Here is a 26857-nt window from a genome sequence, read left to right as displayed (position 1 = left end):
TACCGTTATTTTATAGGTTTTTAGTCGGTTAAAATAGTTTTTAAAGGGTCAAAAATGGGGCAAAATTGCAAAAATCGTTAAACATTTTGTACATTCATCTTAGTTTCTTTCTAATTTTTAATTTTTAATCGGATTATATGCGTATCACGTTGGTAAAGTGGTAACGTCACCAGCTTTGAATGCTACAGTTTAGGTTTCGATTATAGCTGATATCACCTAAATACTTTCTTTTTGCTTTCGAAATCTCGTATCTGTTATAAAATATACGAAATCTGGACAAATTAAAATATCATATTTAAGCGTATTTTACGCCCAAGCAAAGCACGCGCCCCCTCCACGAATAGTTCATAATCTACTTTTGAAAGTAAAGAATAGTTAAAAATTGATTATTTAACTACAGTTATTAAATAGATATGAATTGAATGAATGCCTCGTGGCACTTCTCTAGGGTTACCATAGAGTATTATAGACCAGAAGTTCACAGCCATTTGTTTAGATAAAGCCTTTTATTTTATAATATTTTTTGACATGATGACAATATTTCCTACCTTTAGTTCTCCAGGCATGTTGGCCGGTAATCCTTTATAGTTGCCAAGAAGATTTGCCAGACTTCCTTGAACAGGTTCACATGCGAACGCTAAACTTTCACTGAAAATAAAAAATTAATTGATTAATTCACGTTGATATTGAGTTTTGCTAGAAAGGAATAAGTGAAGTGATATTTTTTGTCAGCTTTTATCGAATTTGAATAAAATAATTTCACAAGAGGTGATCAATAAAACTTTGCAACATTTACGTACGCTTCTTCATCGATAAATCAACGAGTCGTTCCGATCGTTATTTATTTGTTCTTTTCTGATTAAATGCGCTTACAGATTTATGTAGAAATAAAATAATGGACGGATTCAACTTTCAGATTTGATGTTTGATTAAAAACAAAACAAAATGTTAAACAGTATTTGAAAAGTACTCATAGTTTAAAATACACCAAGCATTTATATTAATTACAGCAACATTGATGTGTGACCCGTTGAACCACCCATATAGATCGGGTTCTTAGATCGTTTAAATTAGGAAAACACAATTATTAAGATGATTCGAACTACCGTTCCAATCTGGTTTGTTATTTTCACAAATTTTCGGTCGATGCAATCTCCAGCTTTCTTCATGCGAACATTTTATAACTTCAGCGTATCTTTATATCGAACTCGATAATCTATGCGGAATTTCTATTTGAAACGATAAAATCAATGATCGTTTATATTCCGGATGGATGAGAATAGTAATTCGTATATTCCAGATAATAAATATTATCAATCTTAACCCCGCCCCCAATCCGAAACAGAAAAAAACCCCAGTTCAATTAATAAAATAAAAAGACATATACAAAATTGCTTATTTTCTTTTCACCTTTTCCCTCTCTTTCTCGCTACGAGTTTAAATATTATTACTGCTAGTAGTGTTTTGTTTATCTCAATAAGAAATTATTCCTACGTTTTGCTTTATAGTTAGATTTATTGCCCTTGATTTTTAATATATATGTATATATATATGTATGTATGTATATATGTTTCTTATATACTTTTACCAATAAGAAAAGGTTATCCAATTCTTTAAGTTCATATAATTACTCCACGATCATATTTAGACTGTACTGTATATATATAAAATTTTAGTCATTCAATGAATTTAAAACTTTTTGACGTGAAATGTTTAAATTTCAAATCAAAAGATTATTATTATTCTATGTAAGATAAAGAATACATTAGAAATATTATAATTCCTTATCCTATAGGATTTCGATGTCTACCATCTCTTCAGAGCAGAAAATATTAGCAAATAGTCATAATGGTTTACACCTTATTTGTTAAAGTCAGTGAGACATGGAAAATCATATTTAAAAGTTGTTTAAGTATTCAAATGTCATAGAGTAAGGGAAGTTAATGGAAAGGATATGAAAATGCAATTTGGATGTGAATTTTTATATCCTTTTCATTAACTTCCCTTACTCTATGACATTTAAATACTTAAACAACATTTAATTGTGATTTTCCATGTCTCACTGACTTTAACAAATAAGGTGCAAACCATTATAATTATTTGCTAATATTTTCTCCTCTGAAGAGATGGTAGACATAGAAATCCTATAGGATAAGGAGTTATAATATTTCAAATGTATACTTTGTCTTACATAGAATAATAAAAAATCTTTTGATTTGAAATTTAAACAGTTCACGTCATAAAGTTTTAAATTCATTGAATGACTAAAATTGGTTTATTTACTCTGTCTTGTATATCGAGCAATTTTTATTTAGGTGGGATAATAATTATAGAATAATACTGCAAGTAATATTTGTAAATTTTATAATCACAGGTTTCCATACCAGTTGATTGTTAGATAATTCTATTCTGAAGTATATATATATATATATATATATATATATATATATATATATATATATATATATATATATAATTAATTTTACTATAATAATTAAATACCTACAGACACTAGTGTTTCATCCTTTCGGGAATCTTCAGTGCAGAATGTCACGATTAATACCAGTCGAACGATTTGAACACCACAACACGAGACATCACTGGCTCGATTAGCGAAGTCCTAATCCATTCAGCTACCATTAATCGCATGAAATAACGTTGAATTTAAACATTTTAATTTTAAATGTTCATTTACGTCAGTCAGTGATCTAATCGTTATACAATGATCTATGCATAAGAGCTAAATTGACCGACTTTAATTCAACTGAAAGTGCAGAACGATAAGAAACGAATTTCTTAAAGGGGCTGTCATAATTAATTTTACAATAATAATTAAATATATATATATATATATATATATATATATATATATATATATATATATATATATATATATATATATATACATTTTTTCCAGGTTTAGTTTAGAATCACTTGAGACTTTCAGTGGCACCCACTCCGTTCAAAGAAGACTTCGCGATTTTCTATTTGTCCCACTCATTTTGTTGGTATTGCTAAGCCTAGAAAGAGTGACCCATAGAAAAGGACAAAAATGTACGCCCGATCTTTTAGACGGTTGCATCAAAGTAAAATTCGATGTATTTGCGTAGAATGAGTTAGTAACACTTTTCGAAAGCATTGTTTCGTAATTTATTTTCACAAATAATAGTAAGTACACTTGTCCATAGATATAATGACAGGTGTTGATAATGATTATCTAAGAATTTAATGCAGACACCAAGGTTCTATTATATTATGATATCCTAAAAAAGCAGTATGTATATAAATTTATAGATTAAAACAATTCTATCTAATTGTCAGTTGGATTTATACTTATAAATGATAATAAACAAGCTAAAAACTAATTCAGTGAGTATCCTGTACCTCTACAAGGTTACTATTTACCCTGCATGGAGTACTGTTGCCACATTTGGGATGGTGCATCTATATCTAGCGTCTGTCTTTTGGAAAAAAAAGTATTTTCAATCTAATAGGTCCCACTTTGTCCACTAAGCTCCAACCCCTGTCTCATCGCCACAATGTTACATCTCTGTGCATATTTTACGAATATTTTAATGGAATGTGTTCTGATGAACCGGTTGCACTTGTGCATCCCTCGACAAACCTGCTTAGAAACAAAATCTCACCCCGTCACTGTTGAGGTCCCTAAATGCCAGAAAGCTTTCTAAGACATTTTCTTTCGAGCAGCTAGACTTTAGAACTCCCTTCCTGCTTCCCTGGCTGTACTGATATGCTGAAGCTTAAATGTAATGTAAACCAACATATTGTTAATCTTTCCTAGGCATGGTCCCGAAGAGTCTCTTCCATCCAAGTGGTGATGTGCCTTGTTAGGGGTGATTACAATAAATAAAAAAAGAGTTAGTGCCATAATGACGTGTAACGGTCGGGGGACATATATAACGGGGATTCATAATACACGAATAACGATAGTGATGACAGTTCTGATGGGAATATATTTATATATGACTGAGATGATTCTTGTTAACACCTATAGAGGGGAGGAGAAACATTATTGATGATGGAGAGGAGAACACATAACACTAGGAAGGGTTGTACAAAGTGCGTTACAAGATGATGATAAAAACACATTTACCTTTTCGGTTGTAAGGAATGACGATATGAGACGAACAGTTATAAATTATTGATGATGTCTTTATTCTTCGGTCGGCCGATCGGGGATGTCAGGAACTGAAGCCTTTTCGACTACATGGTTTACTCTCCTCCCTTCTCTTCTAAGGGGCACTCCTCTAGATCTCTCCTGATTCTCTCTCTGGCTCTCACTGACCAACTTCCTAACTTCGAACCCACAGAACCCACAGATTCAATATATCGAGAAATCTCCTTTGTTTATAACATCAGAAGTGTACTGTCGACCAACGTGACTATATCACACTTTTGGCAAACAAAGAATCCTCAATTCTACTTGTTTAATATCTAAACTATTTTTTAACAATATGTTTTTATTCGCATTGTCCATTCTTTTAACTGACATATATAATATCCAGATTTATAAATGAATGGACAATCGACTCTTTTTCTGACATTACTATTAATTAGCTATTCTAATAGAATTAACCATGGAAATCTCTCGACGGTGGCAATCTTTCTAGGGCAATTGCTCTTGACATATCTAAAGCCTTTGATAGGGTATGGCATAAAGGTTTACTTCATAAGATCGCTAGCTATGGTATAGCTGGAAAAGTCTTCTCAATTATTAAATCATTTCTTTCTGATAGGTTCATAAGAGTAGTAGTTGAGGGGCAAAAATCAGAAGCTCACAGTATTAATGCCGGTGTCCCTCAGGGATCCATCCTGGGCCCAACTCTTTTCCTGATCTACATTAATGATCTTCCAAATCATATCCTTACATCATTTGTAGACATTTATGCTGACGACACTACCATTTATGGTACCACATCTAAGACAGTAAACGAGCAAGTACTCTCCAATTCTCTCTCCTCTGATCTTGAGCATGTAGTACAATGGGGAAAGGAGTGGCTGGTTACTCTTAATGCATCTAAAACCAAGCTTCTCTCTTTACATCATCAACATTCTAATCCACATTTGTCATCAATTGAAATGAATGGCTCTCGTCTTCAGGAGGCCTCAAGTTTTGACAAGCTTCTGGGCTTGACCATTACTCCTGATCTTAAATGGAACACGTATATCAAATCTGTTGCCAAGGCCGCTGGAAAAATGGTGGGATCTTTCTATCGATCCAGTAGATATCTCACTGCTGATGCTATTCTCTATCTATATAAGAGCCAGGTACGTCCAAGGATGGAATACTGTTGCCACATCTGGGCAGGAGCTGCTAGAAAGGACTTGTCCTGCCTTGATAGAGTTCAAAATAGACTTCGTAGCCTCGTAGGAGATGTCCTTTTCTCCTCCTTACAACCTCTATCTCACAGAAGAGATGTTGCGAGTTTGTCTCTGATGTATCGTTATTTTCATGGAAAGTGTTCAACTGAGCTTCAATCTATGGTCCCCCCTCGCCAAACTTTCACAAGAAACACTCGTCTAGCTGTAAACACTATCAATAATTTCCCCCACTCTTTATCTGTGCCTAAACCTAAACATAGATTCCCTGAACAAAGCTTCTTTCTTAGAACTGCACGCCTGTGGAATTGTCTTCCGTTTTCCTGCTTTCCGGCTGACTACAATATGGTTGTGTTCAAGTCTAAGGTAAATAAGTTCTTGATGAGCCGTTCCATATAAGTTATTAAATTTACCAAATTTTCATTACTAATGATTACTATATTGACCAACTTCTACTGTACACTCTTTAACCCTTATCCTTGAGTGGCCTCTGGGCCTTGATAATGTGGTGATGCCTTTGTAAAAAAAACAAAAAAAAAACAAAAAAAACCATGGACTGAAATCCTAACATTCCATTTTCTATTATCTTTAACACTTGCCTACAGGGTTCGATTCTAGCCTTTTCCTAACATCATTTTCACTTATCTAGTATGTCTTCTTTCTTACATGAGAAGGGGACAGCCCTTTCATGTAACGATAAATGAAATACTTTTCAAGTCGGTGTTCGGGCTAAGATAAAAGTGAAGGAAATTTTCCCTAGACTGAGTCAAATTTTATTTTTGTAATCAATCAAGAATTATCTTTCTTGGGGATTTAGATTTTGCTCACACTAAAAACTGATCTTGTACTCTGAAGGGAAAAGTAGGAACGTTTTATAAACATGACAATACACTTACTAATAGTGATAATATTTGATTACAATTGAAATTGGTAAATATTTCAATTTTAGTCGAGAACATTAAAAATATATACTTAAAGTGTATATTTAAAGTATATTTACACAGACCTAAAAATAAACTTTCACTATGGCAGATTTTAATTTTCCAAAGTAATATTCATGACCTTTAGCTTCGACGCCACAAGAAGCAATGTATAAATTCCAACGCACAAAACATGTCAGAAAATATGGAACCATATTGAGCTGCGAATCTTTTATCGAACGAATTGAGAGACGCTCCCAGCATGTCAGTGGTGAGCTCAAATGTCAGAGGTAATCGCAAGGAATTAAACCACATTCTTGATAACATTAGTAAATTATCAAGATATTCTACAGCTGTATAAAAAAGCAAACCACTGAGCAGAGTCGATGGATAGAGGGGAACAGTATGAATACATGACAATGATTTGATTCTAGGAAATAAAGTAAATTACACGTTGAACAGTTCTAAAATTATTTCTCGTTGTTGAACCAGGCATAAATGTCATCTGCAGAACGTACGAAATAAACATGGCAAAAAGTTAAAAAAAAATGAAAAGTTTATATAAAAGTTGAGTCAAAGTATATTATAATCTTCACCTCGTTAAACTTGTAACATTCGATAGATATATTTCCTGTTTTTTTCTGTAGATTCTTTTACATAGGCATCACCACTTATCAAGGCCCAGAGGTTACTCGAGAATAAGGGTTAAAGAGTGTACAGTAGTCTATTGGACAATATAGTAATCGTTAGTAATGGAAATTCGGTAAATTTGTTAAGGTAAGTGGAACGGCTCATCAAGAACGTGTTTACGTTGTAGTCAGCTGGAAATCAGGCAAACATAAGACACTTCTAAGAAAGAAACTTTGTTCATGGAATCTACGTTTAGGTTAAGGCATAGATAAAGTGTGGGGGAAATTATTGATAGTGGTTTCAGGTAAACGAGTGTTTCTCGCGAAAGTTTTACGAGGGGGACTATATATTGGAGCACTTGCCATGAAAATAACGATAAAGCAGAGATAGACTCGCATAATCTCTTCTGTGATAAAGAGGTTACAGGGAAGAGAAAACGGTATCCCCTACTAGACTACGAAGTCTATTTTGAATTCTATCTAGGCAGGATAAGTCCTTTCTAGCAGCTCCTGCCCAGATGTGGCCACAGTACTCCATCCTTGGACGTATCTGTCTCTTATATAGGTAGAGAATATCTACTGGATCGATAGAAGGATCCCGACATGTTTTCAGCGACCTTGGCAACGGATTTGATGTATGTAGCAACGGATTTGATGTATGGATGTGTTCTGAGCTTTTTTCAATGATGTCTACTAATAAATGGTGAGAATGATTTCAGCCGGATGAAGCTATACAGACGAACTGGTAGATTTTATTAAAAACTATTGAAACATTCTTGATATAAAGTATATCACAAATGCCCATTGTTTAACTTCTAATATTTTATTAAAAATGTTGAGATTTATTGGACTGAGTAAAAGTATATTACAATTTTCACTTTGATCAACTTCTAACTTTTTGTTCAAATTTAACAGCACTGAACGACGACTAACGAATGTTCCACATTTCCAATACGTTTATTGTCATCATAATCGGTGAACTCGCTATTTTTCAGTCACATGGATTGATTGCCTGCTCTAGTGGGGAACCCACCGCAGTGCACCGGAAGGAATATTCACATGCCTCCCCGTAATGACTAAGTCAACATACATCGTAATCTAGATTGCACCGTAGAGGAGGTACTGTTGATTTTATAAAATGATTTTTTACATAATAGCTTGAATTAAAGTTTTAAATGTAAACAGTCAAGTACCATGGTTAAATTGTGCTCGAAACAGAAACATTCATTTTGTAAGCTCCCCAGTTTTATCAAAAAACATACTGTAGATTTTATACGCCAGGTCGCTTCGCTTGTGTGCTGATAAAGCTTCTTAAATGGACTTGTGGTATTAGGCTCTATAACGGTGTTAACTTTGGTCCAAATCGAACTGCTTTTTTTGATTATCAATTTTAGGTACTTATTGAGGGCACTCCGATCCAAAACCTATTTAAGAACACTACCAGCCATATAAAATATATTTGTGTGAAATTTCAAAAATATTGGCTCAGCCATTTTAGAGTTCTAAGGGAATGAACTCAAACACACAAAGACATACACTCTGACATACAGACATACAAAGTGCATTCTATATATAAGCAGAGATAGAAATGTTGAGATATGCTTGACTGGGTCAAATTATGTTTGTTAACTTCCAACATTTTATTAAAAATGTTGAGACTCTTTTAAAGCTGAGTGAAAGTTTAAGAACAAATTTACTATCTGCATTTTTTTCAGCTAAATTATGACAAATCTGATGCACTAAATAAAAAAAACTACATTAGTTTTGCTCAGCCAGATCAAGATTTTGAATTAGGGCTAATTGTTTTTTTGCGTTTTTGTTCACGTGTGAAGCATTTAAAAAGAAGTTGGGGGGGGGGGTTAAAATGCCATGCTGAATAATTCTTTCGATTGGAAATGATGTAATGTCAAAAAGGGATCAGTTTGAAGTCATAAAACATCGAAATCTTCCAAACATTGGTGCGGCAATGCATAAAGTTGATGGATCAAAATTAACGAGGCAGCTACTCCAGGTAGTGTATAGTAAACTCTATCCGCCCATGTACGGGTGTTTTAGCTTTGTGTGTGTTGCAGAATATTTATGCAGTGGCGCTAATTTATGACTAATTTGTACCTATTTTTCTTTTGCAATTCAATAAGATGGCTTCTAATAGAAGCCAGTTACAAGTTTCACAACGCGTGCTTACTATGCTTATTTTGCTACTAAACTTGCTGACCAAGTGTGTGCGTAAGACATGCACCGAAACTCTGCGTTGTATACCAATGGTAAGTAGAGTCTGAAGGGTTTCGAATACCCATGGTTTAGAGGGAACCAACATATCACGTCACTGACTGCTACTTCTACGCTGTTGATGTGACTGGGATCAATAAAAAGTATCCTTTTCTCTAATCAGAATATCGTCCTGTAACTCATTGTGATTAACTTCCAGTGCCTATTTTTCAGAGAACTTCCTGACATTAGTCACGAAGACGCCTCCTGTCTTGAAGAACATGAAGACGAAAAAGTGGTTCTTGAAGATTATGATCTACATCTACTTTCGCAAATTCGAGACCTCTAATTGTCAAAGGACTCTGCTTCCATCAAAGGACTGTATTCATCCAAATAGAAGGAAGAAATCTCTTCTCTAATTGCCCACATCAGCTTCTTCCGCAACAGGGATCAAATGTACCTCCATTTTTTTCTCTAAGATCGGGGACTGTTCATTGAGAGCAGCAAGCGATCATTGAAATATGTTCTGCTACATAACAGCAATCAGTTTGCCTCTGGACCCATCGTTTATTAGACTGTAGATTTAAATAGAAGTATGAAGCGGCGAGTGTATGTGCTGGAGAAAATAGGTTATGATCAGCATAAGTGGTTTATTTGTATTGACCTGAATATGGTGAACATGGAACAACAGTATTGCTTTACCAAATACCAATGTTTTCTGCTTAGGGACCGTGCTCAGCAATACACGAAGAAGGACTGGCATGTACACGAAGAATTGGTGCCTTGCAAAGAAAGGAGCGTCATTAACGACCCCCTGGTGGACAAAGACAGAATATTCTTCCTACCGGCTTAATCAAGCAGTTCAGAAAGGCTCTGGACAATAATTGTGACTACTTCACTTACTTGTGCTAGGCTTTTCGATGATTAATTATAGAGAAGTTGAAAGCTGGTATCTTTGATGGTCAGCAAATCCGTCAGCTACTCAAAGATCCAGTGATCGAAAACTGAACGAGCAAAGTGGAACTGGAAGCGTGGAAGGCATTTGTTCTGACAGTTAAGTACTTTATTGGATACAATAAAGTCAGAAACTACGCAGAACTTGTCAACAACATTCTGACTCCTTTCAGAAACCTGGGATGCATAAGAGTCAAAATGCACTACCCATTTTCACACATGGACCGGTTTTCTGAGAATATGGGTTCAATGAGTGAGTTCAGGGGAAGAGATTTCATCAGGACCTGAAAGAAATGGAGACATGGTCTCAGGGTCACTACAGAAAACTGATTACTGTTGGAATCTGAAGAGAGACTTCCCTGTCGCTGAGCATTCGATGAGTTCGAAGAAATGGAACTTGAAGCCTTGAAGTTTGAAAAATGGTGAAGCAACAGGAAATTTATATGTATGAGCCTTTATCAATGCCCACCATTCAGTTTATAGTAATGTTTGTATTAGGTAATACATATTGTTGGCAAAATATTTGTTATCTTAAAAACGTAATAAACTGATAATGCCACAAAAATGAAATCGATTTTATCACAAGATCTGAATTTTCAAATAAACAAAGCACAGAAACCTATCTGATAAAATGAAATAGATGCCATGTTCTGATTCAAAAGTGCAAAAGTACCCTAAATCAGTTGTAGAAATGTAGACAACATTCAAAAAGTAAAAAAAAATATATTGTCTAATGTTATTTCAACTGGTTCAACTTTCCAACAATTTATTAAAAATGCTTAGAATTTTTTGACTGAGTCAAAGTTTATTATAATTTCCAACTCGTTCAACTTCTAACATTCGATAAATATCTTTCCTTTTTACTCCATAGATTCTTATCTATTTTCGGCGATGTCTCCTGAGAAATCGTGAGATTTAGCCTAGGCAAATGAAGCTATACAAACGATCGATTCTATTAAAAATCTTTAGACTTCTTTGACTACTCTGAATAAGTTATTTTAAAAAGCCTATCACGTGGATAACATCTTTGGTTGTCTTTCGTGACTATAAATAAACAGATGTTACAGTCCGTATTCAAATAACGCTATTTGAATAGGTTTACGCATCATATCATTTGTGAAAATTGACAGCCAATGTAATGTATCATATCTTGTATACACGTTCAGTTCATGCATACACATTAATTGAATCTGGTTCATATGTAAAAAGCCGTAATATCGAATTGATGTGCTGATGTTTTAATGTTTCTGATTTTTTTTAGATGGCGATCGATAATTTATGTTTTTTGTATTATTCGAACTACTATCCTCATCTTATTTTCACAACGTTTACGTCGATGTAACCTTTGATTTTCTTTAGATGTATTTTCTCGGACTCGGGAATCTGCACCGAATTTCGAACGGAAGTTTTTATTTAACTCACGAAACTAAAGTACTTTCGTTCTATCAGCCATTGCAGGTAGACGTTCTAAGTGATTCGCAATTGTAGATGATCTCCGATCCGTAATGGAATGGAGACAAAAATCGATGGTCACATTGAACGCTGCCAAGACTAAACTTGTCTCCTTCAATAATTACAAGAAACTTTCTCTACTACTAATAGCAATGACCAATGAATCTTTATCTGAAAGTACATCTTTTAAACCCCTTGGCCTAACCTTCACAGGAAACATGAGTTGGAAAAATACATTGAGAGCATTGCCAGAGCGCTGCGAAAGAATTAGATTCTCTCTACCGTGCTAGAAAGCTACTAACGCCCGAAAGTATCCTGTACCTCTATAAGGCCACCATTCGCCCATGTATGGAGTATTGTTGTCATATTTGGGCTGGTGCATCTGCCACTAGTCTATCACCCCTAGACAAGGTTCAAAAGAGAGTCGCCAATCTGATAGGTCCTGAACTTTCATCTAAACTTCAGCCTCTGTACCATCGACGAAATGTAGCATCCCTCTGCCTGTTCTACAAGTACTTTAACGGTGAATGCTCTGACAAACTGCAAGCACTTGTGCCCCCTCGACGTAAATACCCCCGACAAACCCGACAAGCAGCTAAATCCCACCCCTTCACAGTAGAGATCCGTAGATGTAAGAGAGCCTTCTCCTCCAGTAGCTTCTTCCCCAGACCGCTAGGCTTTGGAATTCCTTTCCGGGTCCCTGCTTCCCCAACTGTACTGACATGCATAAGTTCAAGTTTAACGTGAACCGACATCTTGCTGCCTACATAGTACCCCTGATGCTTATGTCCCTTATAGTAACTCCCTATATCTAAGTGGCAATGTGCCTTGTTTGCGGGGAAAATGTAATAAAAATATTTTTTAAAATTGTATTTTTCAGTGTCGCCTGCACTGAGGATTGAACCTTAAACCCTCAGAAGAGTGTTACTTACAACTGAATCTTACAAAGTACTTTTGGAACGAAGCCACGAACACATATGTAACAGTAGCAGCATCTCACGTATGCAAATGGCCACGCCGTAGCACAATGTTATGTCACAGCGAAGAAAGAGAAGGAAAAGAAAGAGGACCTAAAACTACGTGGTTTTGACAGCGCATGTCGATGCGAGAGAACTTTTAAAACAAATGCAATCCGTAATTTTACAAAAAAAAAAAAAGATCGTGTGCTGTGGGACAAATTTCATTGTAGAAACTGGTTGTAGCTGCGGATCGGGTACGGTTAACTAATCAGAGGGAAACGCAGGGATGCGTCCATATTTTCACTGGTTTATAATTAGGTGTCCGTTGTTTCGCGATAAAACGATCGTTAATAAATGCCATTTGATTAAAGTGAAAAAGCTCGGATCGAATTTCTTTCCTGTGTTTATCTTGCAACTGTCTTTGCATACAACGTGTTGGTCAGAGTGAAAATGTAACAACCACGTTACATTTTATCCATTACGCTACAAGGCCTTGCGGGTTACAAAATATGCACTTTAAGGAATGTAATGTTACACACATTTACACGCGCAGACCCAACACGTTGTAGTCTCAGTCAAAAAGGAGACAAAGATTAGGAAAAAACTTCAGTTTCCGTTGTAACAACGACATTTACTTCTCAAATAAAACATAATGGTCTTTCTTGTATCTTTTCGTATATATATATATATATATATATATATATATATATATATATATATATATATATATATACTAGTAAAAGTATCCGTCGTTGACTGGGTTCAAAAACAGCCTACAGAAAATGGAATCTGATTTATGAAAGTATGATAGGTTATGAAAAGGAAGGGTTGTAAAGAGATAGTTTCGAATTTGGGGGTATCAAAACCAAAGCAAAATGTGATGAAAGTAAAAATAAAATAGATAACCCCACCATTTATTATACCATACCTGTTCACACTGAAACACTTATCACAATATACTGTTGATCTATATTAAAAAACCTTGTTAAACTTTGTGACACATTTCCATTCTATGGAGGGCAGGCGCGAACGAACACCCCGTAATTTTATTATGCCGTATTTCTTCAAACTGAAACATAATTATCAAAGTATACTTACGCATAACATGAAAAGTCTTTATTAAAGTTTGTGCCTATTTCCATTCTATGGAGGCCAGGCGCGAACGCAGACCCCACGATTTTATCATACCATCCTATTTAAGTTAAAATATACTTATTAAAATATTCTTATGTACATCTATATCAAAAACAGTTGTAAACGTTCTTTTTAAATTTTTAAATTTTTTATTTACATACTTTGTGGACCAGGCGCGAACGCAAACCTCACAATTTTAATGAATCATCATTATACCAGATCAAACATACCCATTCCTGTGTCTTAATACATCTATCATTATATGTGATCAGTTTTCTATAATAGTCAACCATATAGGTGCCTATTCGTGACCAGACACACACAGAGACACACAGCTTTATATTATAGAAGATATATATATATATATATATATATATATATATATAGTATGTAAACGTGTTGGTTTTTCTACGTATACTTCTAGAGACGTTTTTTTATGAACATTATTTTGGAACTGATTATGTTTACAGCGCAACGTTAACGTAATAGGATTTTATTTAAAAACTCTGCAAATATTTGATCTTTTATACATTTTGAACCATAATTTCCACATTTTTCCTTACTTTTCATATGTTGAAAGGTAAACATGAAACTAAAAAACAACAAAAAAATAAAAAAATTATTGGAATAATTAGAAAACTCATCTCAGAATGCGTTAAAAACTATTTTTAGTTTCCTGTAATAAATGTCGTAATCTAATTAGAAAAATGAAGAGGAACATGCAAAATAATTTGGCGATGCGAGATAAGATTTTCGATTTATTTATATTTTGATTTTATGTCGATTTCTTTTTTAATACAACTTTTCTCGTTATCTACAATGCAAGGAATAGTGTTCAAGTGCACTAACGTTCTAAGTAATTACGGGCAACTAACATATCTGTATATTAATAAAATTATGTGATCACTTCCGTCTTTGTATATACGCTTGTTCATTTCTTTTCCAGACGTTACTTACACATAATTACTTATTTTATCTGGTGCAACCAGATCAGGCTGTCGAAAGATATTGGCTTCCTGAGATATAATACACCTAACATTGATGTTTTTTTTTTCTATTGTTCTTTGCAAAACTTACGTTCGGCAAAATCCAAAACAAAAACAACAGCTCACCCGTTTACCCCTTTGCTTTTTTCGGGTTTGTATTACTGTACACATAGATTCGAAAAAGTTGTCAAAAAAACAAATATATAACTAATAAATATTATCAAAGGCAAGATAAGTTACTTTTCTACCAAACTAGATACATTTTTTGTTTTTATTCAATGTAACATGTTTATTCAGCTCGAAAAACATACAGTGTTTACCGATGTATTAGAAAATTCAAAATACTATTAAAAAAACACCGAATATATGTAAACTTATGTCACGGTAACATATAATGAGCGAATTTCTAACAGTATTTTGTCTAGTTTATTATTTATAACATCTTTCCTGAACTTACCGTGTTAAAGAGAGTGTCGGGCGCCATTTTGAATTTTTCAATACATCGGTAAACACTGTATGCTTTTCGAGCTGAATAAACATGTTACATTGAATAAAAACACGAAAAATATATCCAGTTAGGTAGAAAAGTAACTTATCTTGCCTTTGATAACATTTATTTGTTATATATTTGTTTTTTGACGACTTTTTCTAATCTATGTATACAGTAATACAAACCCCTTTTTTCTTTTTCTCTTTTCGCTTTCTTCCTCTCCTACTTTCCGACTGGTTTACTAGTTTAATACTATATCTATTTTCCTGCATGTTTTACACCGCAGAAAACTAAAACAGAATTTACTTCAAGACAACCAAACCAAACCAAACCAAACACTACGACGTTAGAAAGAGCTTGAAGAATAAAAGCCTGGAAGATACAAAGAGCTTGAAAAATAAAAACCTTGAATATACAAAGAAATTTAAAAAATAAAAGCCTACTACAAAATAATCAAACCAAACTGAAACGATAAATATTTGAAGATATCAAGAACGTGCAGCATAAAACCTTTTTAAAAAATTACGAGATTCAGCAATAAATAATCCAAAAAGGATTGATATGCCGTAAAACAAAACAACCAAACTTATTTAATATTGATGAGAGGTGACGGTAGTTCAACGATTAACGACACTCACTGACGATTTTAGTGTTCTAACTTGGAATCCTGATCGTTCCAAAAAACAGTCTCTTTAACTTAGGACGTTCGATCTGTAATCTCCGACGTTTTTTTTAGGAATACTTCGGACTAGAAAAATATGCGTGAAACCAATGCCAACAATAAAACCATCGGATTTATACGATATGATATTGGTTTAATATCGATAGCTCATTTATTAAAATAAGCAATTGTATGGCTCAATAAATATCTGTGCATGAGATCGCCAAGCTAATCAAAAACCTTAATTCCAGTAAAGCAACTGGCCCTGATGGCATCCCAATTATAGTGTTAAAAAAGCTTCAACTAGAACTTGCTCCCTTACTTACGAAACTGTTTAAGCGTTGCCTTAAGGAGAAGTGTTTTCCAACACCCTGGTAAACCTCATCAGTATGCTCTGTATTTAAGAATTCAGGTGATAAGTCATCTTCCTCTCAGTACAGACCAATAAGTCTCCTGTGTTTCATTAGTAATTTGCGGGAATCCATATTAAATAGAGAAATAGTCAACCACCTCAGCAGAAATAAACTTCTTAGTGACACGCAATATGGTTTCCGTTCTGCAAGATCTACCGCAGATGTGCTAACGGTTATATCTCATAGGATTAGTGAATCTCTTGACAAAGGCTTCCTTTCTAGGTCAATTGCTCTTGACATATCAAACGCCTTAGACAAGCTATGGTATAAATGCCTACTTCACAAGATTGCCAGCTATGGTATTACTGGAAATATTTTCTCTATCATTAAATCATTTCTCTCTGATAGGCTCATAAGAGTAGTGGTCGATGGACAAAAATTAGAAGCCTGCAGTATTAATGCTGGAGTCCCTCAGGGGTCCATCATGGGCTCAACTCTCTTCCTGATCTACATCAATGATCTCCCTATACACATACTTAAATCATTCGTTGACATCTATGCTGATGATACGACCATCTACGGCAACACATCAAAGGCCGTAAATGACAAAGTTCTCTCTGATTCTCTCTCCTCTGATCTCGAGCGCGTGGTTCAGTGTGAAGACGTGGCTGGTTACCTTTAATGCATCCAAAACCAAACTCCTACCCTTACCTCATCAACGCTCTGATCCCCATCTGGCATCAATTGAAATGGATGGCTATCGTCCAGGAGAAGCCCCATGTTTTGACAAGCTTCTGGGCTTGACCTTCATTCCTGATCTGAAATGGAACACGTACATCAAGTCTGTTGCCAAGGTCGCTGGAAAGATGGTGGGATCCTTCTACCGCTCCAGAAGATATCTCACTACTGATGCAATTCTCTATCTATATAAAAGCCAAGTACGCCCAAGGATGGAATACTGCTGCCATATCTGAGCAGGAGCTGCTAAAATCAGCCTATCCTGCCTTGACAGAGTACAAAATGGACTTCGTGACTTAGTGGGGGATGCCCTTTTCTCTTCCCTGCAACCCCTCTCCCACAGAAGAAAGGTTGCGAGCCTGTCTTTGTTTTATCGTTATTTCCATGGCAAGTGCTCATCTTAGCTCCAGTCTCTTGTCTCCACTTGCCAATCTTTTATGAAAAACACCCATCTAGCTGAAACCACTGTCAAAAATTTCCCCACTCTCTAACTGTGCCTAAACCAAAACGTAGATTCAATGAACAAAGCTTCTTTCTTAGAACTGCACGCCTGTGGAACTCTGTTCCGTCTGCCTGCTTCCCACCTGACTACAACCTGGATGTCTTCAAGTCTAACAAATCTCAAGTCTAAACAAATTCCTGATGAACCGCCTCCTTAAGTAGACACTTTTATTAAATCCCCACACTAACGTACTGTACATGGAATAACCCTTCTCCCTGAGTGGCTTCCGGGCCTTAATAAGTGGTGATCACCGTGTAAAAAACAAAAAACAACAACAAAAAAAACGAACATACCAATCCTATCAAACAATTGAATTCCGAAATCAAATCAATCAGTATCGACTCACGTTTATTCGTGAACACGTCAACTAGTTTAATATTTTGTTAGCAGTTACAGAAAGCGTACGAATTACTACGTAAACATTCGTAATTTAACAGCGGAATGTTGAAGCACTATGTAATAGAAAGTTATTTCCTGCTTTGCAATCCTCAGCGAACACTCACACATTAAGATATATATAGTTTTAAAACTTCTTTATATGTAATAAGTTTATAAGTAAAGCTTAAAACAAATTTATTAAACAAAATACCCAACACGAACCAGGAGGTGGTATTGCTAATCGCTTCAGGCGCACTTACATTGAAATACCGATAGGTTCGACACAGACTAAATTTTTGACCTTTCCCGGACGCTTAATTAACCTACAAATTAAACTGATTTCATGTTTGAAGCTTCGAAAGTGAATAGCGAACGAATAATTACCTTAACAAAAATTCATTTTATTTTTTATTTGCGGGGAAACCTTCCAATATTTTATTAAATCTAACAGAGAGACCAGGCATTGCCCGGGATTGAATAAGTATCAACGAATGTTCTACACTTCTAATATTTGTATTGTCATCGAAATCGGCGAAATCGTCCATTTTTCAATCAAATTGATTAATTGGCAGCTCTAGTCAGGGACCCACGGCGGTGCACTGGAAGGAAGCTTTAAATTCTTCCCTGCAGTGATTAGTCCACAATACATTGTTGTTTACACTGCACCGTAGAGGACCTACTGTTGATTTTGTAATATTATTTTCATATAATGGCTTGAATTGGAGTTTAAAATGCAAAAGTCAAGTGTCAAGTCCAATGTTAACAAATTCCTAATGAAACGCCCCCTTAAGTAAACACTTCATCAAATCTCCACACTAACGTAATGTACTTGCAATAACCCTTATCCCTGAGTTGCTTCCGGGCCTTGATAAGTGGTGATCACTGTGTAAAAAAAAAAAAAAAAAAAAGAAATCGGCCTTGTGCCTAATTTGCTCGGTGGGGAGCAAATAAATAATTCAACCAAATGATACGACGTATATACATACACGCATTTACACGTACATGAATATACAGATAAAATATAAACCTCACTATTCAACATGTACGTTGCTATGGAACGTATTCACATACACACGCAACGTAACACAATTTCATGATCCTCATATAAAAGAGAATAAAGAAGGCATTATTTTAAGGCAATTTTTTTATCTTACACATCAAGTAGATTGAAAATGGTCACTGAAACATTGACGAGAATAGTTTTCTACATATAAAATTTTGTTGTGTACACGTTTTAGGTGAGTTACGGGAAACGGATGTTTCTAGAACGCTCCCTGCTCTCCTTGAGTAAGGGATAGTGAGTGAGGAAGATACTCTTTAAACCCGCTTAAGATGCCGTTTAGTTTGTTGTTATTTGTTTATCTTTTACGTTCACTTCACAAAGTAGGGGAGGGTAGAGCGGTAGCTCTAGATATATCTATGGCTTTTGACAGGGTATGGCATGAAGGTCTTCTCAGAAAAATCAGATCATACGGTATCACTGGAAGAATACTTAACATAATTAAATCCTTCTTAGAGAGGAGAAAAATCCAGATTGTCCTCGATAGTCGTATATCTAAACAATATGATATAAATGCGGGAGTGCCCCAGGAGTTTATCCTTGGGCCTCTATTATTCCTAATATTCATAAATGACTTCCCTGACAAAATTGTCTGTGAGATGGATATAAATCTAATGGATCCACGCTCTATAACAGACACGACAGGAAAACAAATGGACACATATCTAAAGAAATGGCAGAAACACTAGAGGACGACCTTCAATCTGTAGTAGAATGGGGACAAAAATGGATGGTCACATTCAATGCTGCCAAGATTAAATTTGTCTCCTTTAATAATTACAAGAAACCTTCTCTACCACCAATAACAAGGGACAAAAACACTTTATCTGAAAGTACATCTTTTAAACTCCTCGGCCTAACGTTCACAGGAAACATGCGTTGAAAAAAATACATTGAGAGCATTGCCAGAGCGCTGTGAAAGAATTAGGTTCTCTCTACCGTGCTAGAAAGCTACTAACGCCCGAAAGTATCCTGTACCTTTATAAGGCCACCATTCGCCCATGTATGGAGTATTGTTGTCATATTTGGGCTCGTGGATCTGCTACTAGTCTCTCACTCCTAGACAAGGTTTAAAAGAGGGTCGCCAACCTGATAGGTCCTGAACTGTCATTTAAGCTTCAGCCTCTGTACCATCGACGAAATGTAGCATCCCTCTGCCTGTTCTACAAGTACTTTAACGGTGAATGCTCCGACGAACTGCAAGCACTTGGACCCCCTCGACGTAAATACTCCCGACAAACCCGATAAGCAGCTAAATCTCTACCCTTAACAGTAAAGATCCCTAGATGTAAGAGAGCCTTCTACTCCAGTAGTTTTTTCCCCAGAACTTTGGAATTCCCTTCCGGTTTCCTGCTTCTCTAACTGTACTGACATGCATAAGTTCAAGTTTAACGTGAACCGACATCTTGCTTGCCCAACTCCCCACATTGTACCTCTGCAGCTTATGTCCCTGATAGTAGCCCCCTACATCAAAGTGGCACTGTGCCTTGTTTGGGGGTGAAAATGTAATTAAAATAAAATTGTTTTAATTATTGATTTTGAATTGCTTTCTCTTAAAACGTCCGTTTCCCGTGACCCCCCTGTTTTTTTTTTTTAAATAAAAAAAAAATACTTTCATTCAAATCCATTGTTTTATATTCAATTCGTTCAGGAGTTCTCTGCCCCACCTCTCTCTCTCTCTGAATACTCTTCCCAGTACGGTAAGAGCACTTACTACTCCTTCAACAAAAACACTAAGTCCTCCACCTTCAACCCATTACAGTATAGAGGAATACGTTATCCTTCGTATTACACCATACATCAGATGACATTATATACATCACTACGTTTATCCAGGAATGTTTATTTATAGTTACGAAATAACATAAACATGTAATATTCATGTTTATTTACAAATTTAATTTCTTTTTATTTACATTTAAATTTAATTAATATTTTACTTATTATTTACACGATAATTAATATCTACAGATATGTTCGAGGAAAAAACTTATATGTTGTAAGAGCAGGATCTTTTTGTGTCCTTCAATCCAAATTAAAAACACGAAAATTATGTCTATGTATGTACCTTACTGCGAGGATGCGCTTTATAAATTATGAAGGCATACGAACGTTTAAAAAATTCACTTTTATTCATAAATTGATTAATTAAAGAAAAGAATACGCAATACTTATAGATTAACCATACTTGTGGTAAGAATAGGAGTATCTTAGGTTTATCAATTTTCCGGATGATGACGCTACTAGTGTCTCGCTAAAATGTCAATACCTGCATGGATTATATTCGTATCAAACCAGAACATCAATCCATCTAGCGCGGCCGAGTTTGTGGTGTAATTCAAATCTTATATATATATATTTAAAGTGATGGTTGTGTATTTCTAACGAGAGAAAAAAATGTATATTTAAAAGAGTGTAGCCATCAACAATTGTGGGTTTTTTAGCCTTTTATCATATTTTTATTTTTAAATATTTTTATAACACGTTTCAAGCTTTGGTTCGCTTTCTTTAGATATTTTCGTGAAAAGGTTTTTTTTTTTTTTTAAATGGGAGTTTGAAATGTTATTTTTACATCTGCTGATACTAAATGTGTTTTTCAGAGTGATGTGGTCTCAGATATTCTGTCTCCAATAGCACTCTCATTAGATTTTTACTAATTACCAATTTTAACACACACACACACACACACACACACACACACACACACACACACACACACACACACACACACGCACGCACACACACACACATATATGGTAAAACTGGTAATTAGTAAAAATCTGAAGAGAGTGCTCAATACTATTGCAGAGCAAATATGAGTTTTATTTTTTTATTACCGTTTTATCTGTTTGGTTACATATGTTTCGGATGTTGGCCCATGATTACGATCCATCAACCTCGTCAGACCTTACAGAAATGTTTTTTTTTTCTCGTATTTCCTCTAACACACTTCTTCCAAATACTAACAACCATTTCTGCAAGGTCTGATGAGGCTGTTGGATCGTAAACATGGTCCAAAATCCGAAACATATGTAACCAAACAGATAAAACCATAATAAAAAATAAACACACACACACACACACACATATATATAATTCAATTCAAATCTTATATGCATATATATATATAAATATATTATATTTATATATATATTTATATATATATTTTTATTTATATATATATATTTATATATGTATATATATATGTATATAAGTATCTGTATACACACATACACACACACATATATATGCATACATACATGACATTACTCAGGTGCAAACATAATATTCGATATATATATAGATAGATAGGTAGATATATCTATATATCGATATGTCTATATCTATCTATCTATCTATCTATCTATCTAATCAAAGTTAAGCAACGTTGAGCGTGGCTACTACCAGATGGGTGACCATTTGGGAATTCTAGACGCAGTATGTTTCCCGCTTATCTCGGCATTGTTTCCAGTCGTTCTGAACCTCCCCTTATCACTGGTATTAAATAATGTCGACCCAGGAGAAGTGTGGTTGGAGATTGCGCCACAAAAATTTCACACGCAGGCGCCCTTATATAAGGCACCCATAATCTGTCAAGACTAAAGGAAGCCTTTTTTTACAGACAGTATCTCGCCTTTCCCAAATGGTCACCCATCTGGAACTGGACAGGCTCAACGTTGCTATAGCTCAATCACGTTAACACACCTGTTCTCGCCAGATCACCGAAGTTAAAAGAGAACATGAACTAAATAAAGAACTATTTTAAGTTATAAAACGGTCAATCGGTTTTCATAGCTATTTCTGACACTAATTATCAAGTTCGTTCTTGTGTTAATGAAATAATTTGATAATTTCGCCAGATCAATAACATTTGCAACCAGGTCAGTCATCTTTGTCAATTTGACTGCTAGCACTATGTCTTCAATTAAAATAATTTATTGGCAACATTATAAACTTATAATTCTCATGAACTCTATACTATTTTCTTCGAATGACAATTGTTTTCTGTTAAGAATTGAAAAATTAATTAATTTTACCTTATTTGTTTATTTATATGTAAGAGAAATTTTTATTAACATTTATAATTATGTTGCGTTGTTTCAGAAATATGAAGGAGTTATCTCTCTTGAACCTGGATCTACAATGAAACACTAATATCCAACGAAGGAACTCACTTTACGATGTTCGAAAACTAAGAAAAAATATATAATATAAGACAGATTACTCTGAAACCACCAGAAAACGCATCGAAGCACAGAAATTAGGAACGCGGGATTTTTTGAAAATCTACAACAGTGTAGTAAATTATGGACAGTCAACTATTCCCCCACTATCAAACGATCATGAGGTTGCTTGCACGGCAACTGACAAGGCTAATCTGCTTGCCAGTCGGTTTGCCTCAAACTCCACACTGAACTCGGTACACCACTCCCTCCCTGATTTTCCTCTGCGAACAGACGCCTCACTAGACGATTTCAAAACCACCCCTTCTCAGGTACATGCTATTATAAAAAACCTAGACACCTCAAAAGCGTGTGGACCAGATCTCATCCCGGCTGTGCTATTAAAAAAATGCTCTGCCGAGGTTGCTCCAGTTCTGTCCAAACTTTACAATAAATGCCTTAACGAATCTTGTTTTCCCGACTGCTGGAAAACCGCCTCTGCGGTACCAGTCTTCAAGAATCCTGGTGAAAGAACTGACCCACTAAATTATCGCCCCATTAGCCTCCTCCCGCTTTTCGCCAAAATATTTGAGTCCTTAGTTAATCAAGCCCTAGTCCAGCACCTAACAGCTGCTAAACTCCTGACTGACAAACAATATGGATTCAGGCAAGCCAGTTCAACAGCAGATATCTTAACTGTAGTTTCTGAACGTATATACCGTTCATTGGATAAAACAGGGGAGGGTAGAGCGGTGGCCCTCGATATATCTAAGGCTTTTGACAGGGTATGGCACGATAGTCTTCTAAGGAAAATTAGATCATATGGAATCACTGGAAGAATTCATAATGTAATCAAATCCTTCTTAAGTAATAGAAATATCAAAGTTGTCCTCGACGGTCGTACATCCAAACAATACGACATAAATGCGGGAGTACCTCAGGGGTCTATCCTTGGACCTCTATTATTCCTGATATTCATAAACGACCTACCTGATAAAATTGTTTCGGAGATGGGTATATTTGTCGATGACACCACTCTCTATAACAGATATGAAGGGAAAACAAATGAACACATATCCAAGGAAATGGCAGAAACACTAGAGGATGACCTCCAATCCGTAGTGGAATGGGGACAAAAATGGTTCGTCACATTCAATGCTGCTAAGACTAAGCTTGTTTCCTTCAATAACTACAAGAAACCTTCTCTACCACCAATAGCAATGGCCAAGAACACATTACCTTAAAGTACTTCTTTTAAACTCCTCGGCCTAACGTTTACAGGGAATATGAACTGGAATAGATACATTGAGAGCATTGCCAAGGCTGCTGCAAGGAAGGTTGGCTCCCTCTACCGTGCTAGAAAACTACTTACGCCTGCCAGTATCCTATACCTCTATAAGGCAACCATTCGCCCATGTATGGAGTACTGTTGTCACATCTGGGCTGGTGCATCTGCTTCTTGTCTCTCGCTCCTGGACAGGGTTCAAAAGAGAGTCGCCAACCTGATAGGTCCTGAACTGTCATCTAGACTTCAGCCTCTGTCCCATCGACGAGATGTTGCATCCCTCTGCCTGTTCTACAAATACTTTAATGGTGAATGCTCTCACGAACTGCAAACACTTGTACCTCCCCGACGTAACTACCCCCGACAAACCCGACAAGCTACTAAGTCTCATCCCTTTACAGTAGAGATCCCTAGGTGCAAGAAAGCCTTTTACTCGAATAGTTTCTTCCCCAGAACTGCGGGTCTTTGGAACTCCCTTCCGGGATTCTGCTTTCCCAACTGCAATGATATGCAGAAGTTCAAGTATAATGTTAACAAACATCTTTCAACTCGTCTCCCTTCATAATGACCCCGATAATTAAGTCCCTGATAGTAGCCCCCTGCTTCAAAGTGGCACTGTGCCTTGTTTGGAGTGAAAATTGAAAAAAAAAAAATTCTACAACACATAGGGGTTTTAAAAAAATAGGATTCAGTCACTTAGTTGGGCTTCAAAGCTGGTAGACGTGCAATTTTTACATGGTAAGCAATGATGTAAACATTACTTTTTTTAATGGAAATCCACCCAGACAAGGTACTTATTGCAAGGAAAATACGTCCTTGCCAACGATAAGTGTTAGATGGAATAGAGTTTGACCCTGAAAATAGCAATTTTTTCCTCTTTGTCAGAAATATGATTCATGGAATATAAGGGCTACAGAATAAAATAAGGGAAGCAATAGTTACGAGGATGAGGAAAGTAAACCTTAGATCCATATTCTACTCTGTTTACTAAAGAAATTAATTCATCATACAAGATGTAGAGAAAAAATATGTAACGATAGAAACGGATTGTGTAAGAAAATGAGAAAGACAAAATCTCTAATATATATCTAATCTCTCTCTATATAAAAGTGAACGTATCTGTGTTTGTGTGTGTGTGTGTACATTTCCCTACACAATAACTCTGTCAATTTTCAGTTTACAGACTCGAAATTTGATATACAGGGCACTGAGATTTGGAAAAATCTTTGTAATCCGTTTTCGGCCAAAAATTTGTCTGTTAAGAGGGTCAAAGTTCAACGATTTGACATTTGAGAACTCTACCAAACTCCTCCGACAATGTTGGGTCTAAACACTTGAAATTTTAGATATAGATTCCTTGGACATGGATCTAACTTAATGACTCAATTGTAACCCAAAACAATAAATGTTAAGGGGTTATAGTAGGGGTCAAAGTTTAAAAAAATTGACTTTTTTTTTTGCTCAACATACACCTCCAAACACCCGGGCAATGCCGGCCTCAAATGCTAGTGTATATCTAAAGAAGGAAAATAGTTGTGTAATAACAGCCAATATCGTCAAATCATTAATTCGCTAGAGAAATGGACAACGAGAGATCCATAATTTGCCTACTTCTAGTCGCCATATCAGTTGGAATCCAATTTCACGTAGATAATCAGATTAATCGAAATGTTATCCCAAAAACATACCTGGTAATGGATTACTCGGTCACAAATCCACTCCATCCATTAATATTATGATACAGAGATCCGTTTATTTAACTTATAAGTGAATCTTAACGAACTCGTCATTCAAATAGCTCTATCTTGTTTCAAGGATAAAAAATATAGAATATACACTAGTTCAGAAACTCTACATCATTTTTATTGCTTTACTTTAATATACTGGCAAGGCTACCTGACATTGCTCAGGTGCAAACATAATATTCTAGCAGAGTTTTAAAAAGGGTGAAAAGTCTTTATTTTAATACCCTCTATCTCTCTACATATCCTATTCTCTATAGTTCTTTTCCTGACTGACCATCCCTCTCCCTCTATCAACTGAGTCAGTTTAGTAGAAAGAAATAATACTGAACACGCAAGAAGGAAAAAATGTGTTATGTTTCTGATGTTTGATTATTTTCAGTGTTGTATGTGAAACAACTGTCAGTAAAAAAAAAAAAAAAAAAAAAAAATACCGCTCCTCGCGTGTAGTAATTTGGTTCCTGGTAATTTCAAGAAAATGAATATTACAATATTTTGTTTTACCACAAAATCAACGTAAAATGGTAGAATTTCATGACAGAAATCACTTCGTTAGCTAAGGTTGCAAAAAAGACAATATTGAAAGATCTAATGCTGAAAAGACAGGCTAGAAGAAGAAGGAGAAGAAGAAGAAGAAGAAGAAGAAGAAGAAGAAGAAAAAGAAGGTCAGAGGCCACATTGAATCTGAAGCTGTAAGAGTTTTAAATGTACTGTGTGTCGTTTCTTAGTGGTAGTTATACGCACACAGATGGAATTACGACATTTATTTGCATTCTAAAATATAATAAGAAATATGTTTTTTATATCTTCGCAAAATATTTTATTTTTTTGTTGTTATTCTTCTAAAGGACGACTTTTGTAAAGTCTATAAATATCTTATTTGAAATAATATGTGCTATAATG

General features: G+C 35.4%; 1 protein-coding gene across 14 annotated transcripts in view; it reads right to left on the bottom strand.

Moving 5' to 3' along the window:
- The window catches only part of LOC145295882 (SCY1-like protein 2), a 681757-nt gene that overhangs the window by 198014 nt on the left and 456886 nt on the right, over window positions 1-26857 (bottom strand). For all 14 annotated transcript variants that reach the window (XR_013869903.1, XM_080141631.1, XM_080141623.1 and 11 more), the window contains exon 3: window positions 549-648. Coding sequence is in view for 13 of the 14 variants with exons in the window: in XM_080141631.1 (XP_079997757.1) it covers window positions 549-648 (100 nt within the window). In the remaining variant the exon portion in view is untranslated. The remainder of the gene's footprint in view (window positions 1-548; window positions 649-26857) is intronic.

Source organism: Euprymna scolopes, chromosome 16 (genome assembly GCF_053919585.1).
Source record: "Euprymna scolopes isolate OS-2025 chromosome 16, ASM5391958v1, whole genome shotgun sequence".
NCBI lineage: Eukaryota > Metazoa > Mollusca > Cephalopoda > Sepiida > Sepiolidae > Euprymna > Euprymna scolopes.
This window is presented reverse-complemented; position numbering and strand designations above follow the sequence as displayed.